The 5,685-nt window shown below is 52.6% G+C and overlaps 1 protein-coding gene across 1 annotated transcript in view; it reads left to right on the forward strand.

The window, feature by feature from the left end:
• The window catches only part of NT5M (5',3'-nucleotidase, mitochondrial), a 57,347-nt gene that overhangs the window by 12,962 nt on the left and 38,700 nt on the right, over positions 1–5,685 (forward strand). Inside the window, exon 3 of the mRNA XM_011975253.1 lies at positions 4,759–4,819. Coding sequence (XP_011830643.1) covers positions 4,759–4,819 — 61 coding nt within the window. The remainder of the gene's footprint in view (positions 1–4,758; positions 4,820–5,685) is intronic.

The following is a 5,685-nucleotide window of genomic DNA, read 5'->3' on the forward strand; positions in this document are numbered from 1 at the left end:
TTACTGTATGAGCCTTACTTACTGTATGTTCAACTCATAAGTATATACCCAAAGGAATTGAAAACAGGTATTCAAACCAATACTAGTACCCGAATGTTCCAGCAGCACTGTTCACAGCAACTGAAAAGTGGAAACAACCCGAGAATCCACTGATTTAAATATGGATGGATATTTAAAATATGAGGTAGCCACACAATGGAATATGTTTCAGCTATAAAAAGGAATGACTGCCAGGCATGGTGGCTCACGCCTGTAATGCCTGCACTTTGGGAGGCTGAGGCGGGCGGATTGCCTGAACTCAGGAGTTCGAAACCAGCCAGGGCAATGTGGCGAAATTCCGTCTCTACTAAAAATACAAAATTAGCAAGACGTGGTGGCACATGCCTGAATCCCAGCTACTTGGGAGGCTGAGGCAGGAGAATCCCTTGAACCTGGGAGGAGGAGGTTGCAGTGAGCCGAGATCGCACCATTGCACTCTAGCCTGGGCAACAAGAGCAGACCTCTGTTCAAAAAAAAAAAAAAGGAGTGACCTACCTACCCATTCATGTGGCAACATAATGAACCTTGAAAACATGATACTGAGTGAAAGAAGCCAGACACAGAAGGCCACATATTGTAGGATTCTATTTATATGAAGTATTCTGGGGTGGGCGCGGTGGCTCACACTTGTAATTCCAGCGCTTTGGGAGGCCGAGGCAGGTGGATCACCTGAGGTCAGGAGTTCGAGACCAGCCTGGGCAACACGGTGAAACCCCATCTCTACTAAAAATACAAAAATTAGCTGGGCATGGTGGTGGGTGCCTGTAATCCCAGCTGCTTGGGAGGCTGAGGTAGGAGAATCTCTTGAACCCACGAGGTGGAGGTTGCAGTGAGCTGAGATCGAGCTATTACACTCCAGCCTGGGCAAGAGTGAGAACTTGTTCTAGAGAGAAAAAAAAAAAAATTCTGAACAAGAGGCAAATCCTTACAGCTAGGCAGCCTCTGGTTCCCCGGGCTGTGGGGAGGGGCCATGGGAGTGAGTACTTAATGGGAATGGGGCTTCTTTTTGGAGTGATGGAAACGTCCTTAAATTTGATTGTGATGACGGCTGTAAAACCCTGTAAATATACTAATGTTTATTTAATTATACACTTAAAATAGGTGAATATTAGGATATATGTATTCTATCTCAATAAAACTTTTAAGAAATGTTTACTCAAACATTTAAAAATTTAGGGCAAACTATTGATACATTTATTTAACAATTAGGACACACTCTTGATCCATTTATTTAACAATATGATGAATATCAGAATAGTTTTGCTGGATGAAAGAAGCCAGGCAAAACAGAGTATAGACTATACTTTCTTTTATGTAACATTCTAGAAAATACTATCCAATCTATACCGATGGAAAGTAGATGGGTGGTTGCCTGGGGCCCCAGGGGCAGGGAGGGACACGAGGGGCAGCTGGGAGAGATAACGGGAACCTTTGGGGGTGGCAAGTGTGTTTATTTCTTGATTGTGGTGATCTGGGTTTCCCATGTGTGTCTTTTACTTATTTCATATTTCTTTATTTTGAGATGGAGTCTCGCTCTGTCGGCGGGCTGGAGTGCAGTGGTGTGATCTTGGCTCACTGCAACCTCCACCTTCTGGGTTCAAGTGATTCTCCTGCCTCAGCCTCCTTAGTAGCTGAGTGTACAGGTGCTCATCACCACATCCAGCTATTTTTCTATTTTCAGTAGAGACAGGGTTTCACCGTGTTGACCAGGCTGGTCTTGAACTCCTGACCTCAGGTGATCTGTCTGCCTTGGCCGCCGAAAGTGCTGGGATTACAGGTGTGAGCCACCATGCCCAGCCTCCCATGTGTGTCTTTATGTTCAAATTTATTGAATTGTACCCTTTTAATATGTGCAGTTTATTGCATGTTGATTATTTATACCTCTGTAAAGCTGTTTAAAAAGAGTCAGTCTGGATGCTGGGTGGAAATGGCTCGGAGGGGCGAGAACTGGAAGTTGAGGAGTCAGTGGAGGTGGTTGCAGCTGCTCAGTGGGAGACGGCTCAGTTTGACTGGGGTGAGGTCTGTGGAGAGAGCCTGGTAGATGACTTGTGCTTTGGTGGGACCCATAAGACCTGGGGATGGATCTGATATTGGGGGTGGAATAAAGCTAGGAAAAGTAGGTGAGTTTTAGGTGTTTTGCTTGAGCAGAGCTCCGTCTATGTAGTCTCTGCTTATCTAAAATAGTCTAGGAACTGAGGGAAGACTCGGGGAGGGACACGCTTTAGGAGTAGGGGATCATGTGTCCCACGTTGAAAGTCCTGTGCAAGGTGTGTGAGGCGTCCAGGTGGGTGGAAACCTGGTGCTGAGAAAGGTTGGGACGCATCAGCATGCACATGGTGTTTAAAGCAGGAGCGCAGGCTGAGAGCCCCTAGGGGCCTAGACCCAACCTGGAGCGATCAGGAGAGGAGTAGACGGGGAGTCTGGGCTGGGCAGCAAGGAGAAGGAGGCCAGGAGCACAGGCCAGGACCCAGAATAGGGGAGCCCAGGAGAGCTGGTGTGGCCGGCTGGGCTGAGTGCCTGTGGGTGAAGATGGCGAGGTGGGCATTGGACAGAGGGATACAAGGGTCCTTGGTGACAAGGAAGCAATTTCTGTGGAGTGAAGGGGCGGGCCCAGTCTACAGTGGGTTGAAGCAGGAGCAGGAGGTGAGGGAGTGGGGTTGGCAGGTGGAGGCAGCTTGTTGGGTACGTTCTGCTGCAAAGGGGGCAGCTGGAGGGTGGGAGTCAAGGTTGTGTGTGTATATATCTAAGGCGGGAGGTGTCAGCATGCGTCTGAATGAGGATCATGGAGGAGGATAGCAAGCAGGTATTTGGGAGGTGCCAGCATGCGTTTGAATGAGGATTGTGGAGGAGGATAGCAAGCGCGTATTGCAGGGCATAGTGTCTGTGAAGGGCAGAGGGGGAGGATCCAGGGCACAGGTGGAACCCAGGAGAGGGGAGCAGTATGGCTTCCTCCTGTGCAGCAGGAAGGGAGGAGGAAGTGAGCCCCGTGGCAGGTGAGTCTCCCGATCCATGATGAGGTGTGCTCGGAGTCTCACCCACAAGAAGGTTGAGGAAATGGGGTGGGTGGTTCCTGGCTGTGCCCAGAGCACCAGAGAGGGCATTGGAGAGAGCTGCCAGGCAGCTGCAGGCCCTGGCTTGGGGTCAGGAAGTGAAGGTGAAACGGGTCCAACTGATGATGTGAATTTTCTTTTCTGGCAACGTTCAGTTGCTTGGGTGCAGGTGGGAGCAGTGGGATAGCTGGGCTCCTTCAGGGCCTGGCGAGACAGGCCTGGGTGGAGGACGAGAAGCACAAGCAGAGGATGGCAGCGAAGGTTGGGCCTCAGCTGGATGAAGGCAGGCCGCCAAGCTGGGACGAGGAGGGTGTCTCCACGAGGCTGAAGAGTTGAGTGCAGGATGAGAGAACGCATTTGCTGAAGCATCGTGGGTGGTGGCCAGGGAGTCAAAGCCTGAGACGAGGATTCAGGGGGAAGTGATTTCAAGCTCCGGGGATGACAGTAGGAGAGGTATTGGAGGTTGGGTGTTTGGAGGTGGAGAGGAAGGTGTTTGGAGGTGGAGAGGGTTAGGAACTGAGCGACAAGGTGTCGGATCTGCACCTATGCACACACATATATGTGAACATGTGTGTCAGGTCACTGAGGGTGGTGATAGAGCAGGAGTGGAGAGGATGGCCAGCCGGCGAGTGAGGTGCATGAGGGACGGTAACTGGCAACGGTAGGTGACAGTGGCCAGGAAGGGCTGCAGGGGTGTGCTGTAGGGTGTGGGCATTGGCATCAGGGAGCTGGAAGGAGCAGTGGAGAAGGCAGACGCCATCCTCACCTGCCATCTCTAAAGTCTGTGGGGGGTGAGGAAGAGGCAGCTCTCACTCAGAGGCGAGTTGGGGAGGTGCGCCCTTTGTGTGAGGCCAGTTTTAGTTGGGGCAGGAGTGAGGATGCTGGGGAGAGGCTGAGTCTTTAGGAGAGGGGATGGCGCGGTTGGTGGAAGTAGTGCCAAGTATCAGGAAACGAGAGGGCATACCCTGTGCCCAGGGATGCGGCAGTCTCACCTCTGCCTCTTGGGGGACGCGTTTGCCAGAGAGAAAGCGTCAGCAAAGTGCCGTCTTCCAGAGGCTCAGCAAGACGCACAGGAGGCACAGGCTCCAGTGGCAAATGCCAGCCTCATGAGGGTGTTTGGGACCAGGTGGCCTCATTAGTGAGGGCTGGGGCCCTGTGGGTATGAGGGTGCATGCACCTGGGAGGCCGTTTGGGTCAGCTCCCCCATGGATCCAGCACAGCACTTCGACGCCGGGACGTGGCGCTCAGCACACGGAGCCAAGCCAATCCTGTCATTCAGGGACTCGATCACTGCGGGGCTCAGCCCGGCGTGGAGTAGGCTCCTTCTCTGTGTTCCCCAGGCCAGGGGACTTGCACACCAGAATCCTTCCTCATAGATTTCTCGACTTACCACTCTGCATTGCAGGAGGCCCTTCAGTCAGATGTCCAGTCCAGAGCTGGCTGCCCGTGGGCAGGGTAGGGTCATTGGCTGCCCAGGGCCATGGGATAGGGCAGACACGTGAGGCCGACGCCTCTGGTGTGGAGGTAGTACAGGGGAGTGGGTCTCCCACAGCAGGTGAGGGGTTCAGACTCAGAGGGTCCAACCCTGTGAAGGCAGGGCAGGTGGTGAAGGCCTTGGGGTGGTGAAGTCGTGGTGCTGCAGGCTCAACCCCCTTTCTCTTGTTGACAGCACTGACGTCTTCATCTGCACAAGCCCCATCAAGATGTTCAAGTACTGTCCCTATGAGAAGGTAAGGCGTGTGTCTGCTCCGCTGGGCCCTACCCCATGCATCATAGTGAGGGGTACAGGCTCAGCCTGCCTGTGGAAAGGGGATGGACCCTCCCAGCACTCCCCCACCTCTGTGACAGCGGCTCCTGCTCCCCAAGGCCCTCTCCAGCCCCAGCCTGAGGCTCTAGATGGAGCCTCATTATGACACAGGTTCTCCGGGAAGGGTGTCTGTCACTGTGTCAGGTTAGCCTGGCCCAGAGCAGGCCTTTGAAGGATGAGAATCATGCCGGGGGAGGCACGTGGATGCATTAACATGAAAAGTCTTAAAAAGGTGAGGTGGGTACAGTTCATTTTTCTATATACTCACTTTATTGTCGTTATTGAAAAGAATTAGAATTGCATGACATTGAGACCTTTCTGGAAATTGGGAACTTGCAGTTGCCAAACCTAGAGGAAAGGTCTGTGGCCCTGGAGGAGGGCACTTGTGCCGGAGGGGTCAGGGCCAGCCCTCCTTGGGGACATCAGAACAGCTCTTCCCAAGCCGAGGAAGGCAAGATCTTCAGCCCAGAGCCCCTCCTGCTTTGGGGGCATCAAACCTTCAGGCATGAGTTCTTTCTTGTTCTTCACATGACCCTTTCCTGTTTTTTTTTGAGACAGAGTTTCACTCTTGTCGTCGCCCAGGCTGGAGTGCAATGGCGCGATCTCGGCTCACTGCAACTTCCGCCTCCTGGGTTCAAGTGATTCTCCTGTCTCAGCCTCCTGAGTAGCTGAGATTACAAGTGTCTGCCACCACATCCGGGTAATTTTTTTTGTATTTTTAGTAGAGACAGGATTTTGCCGTGTTGGCCAGGCTAGTCTCGAACTCAAGCTCAGGTGATCTGCCTGCCT

The sequence above is a fragment of the Mandrillus leucophaeus genome, unplaced genomic scaffold (assembly GCF_000951045.1).
Source record: "Mandrillus leucophaeus isolate KB7577 unplaced genomic scaffold, Mleu.le_1.0 Scaffold153, whole genome shotgun sequence".
NCBI lineage: Eukaryota > Metazoa > Chordata > Mammalia > Primates > Cercopithecidae > Mandrillus > Mandrillus leucophaeus.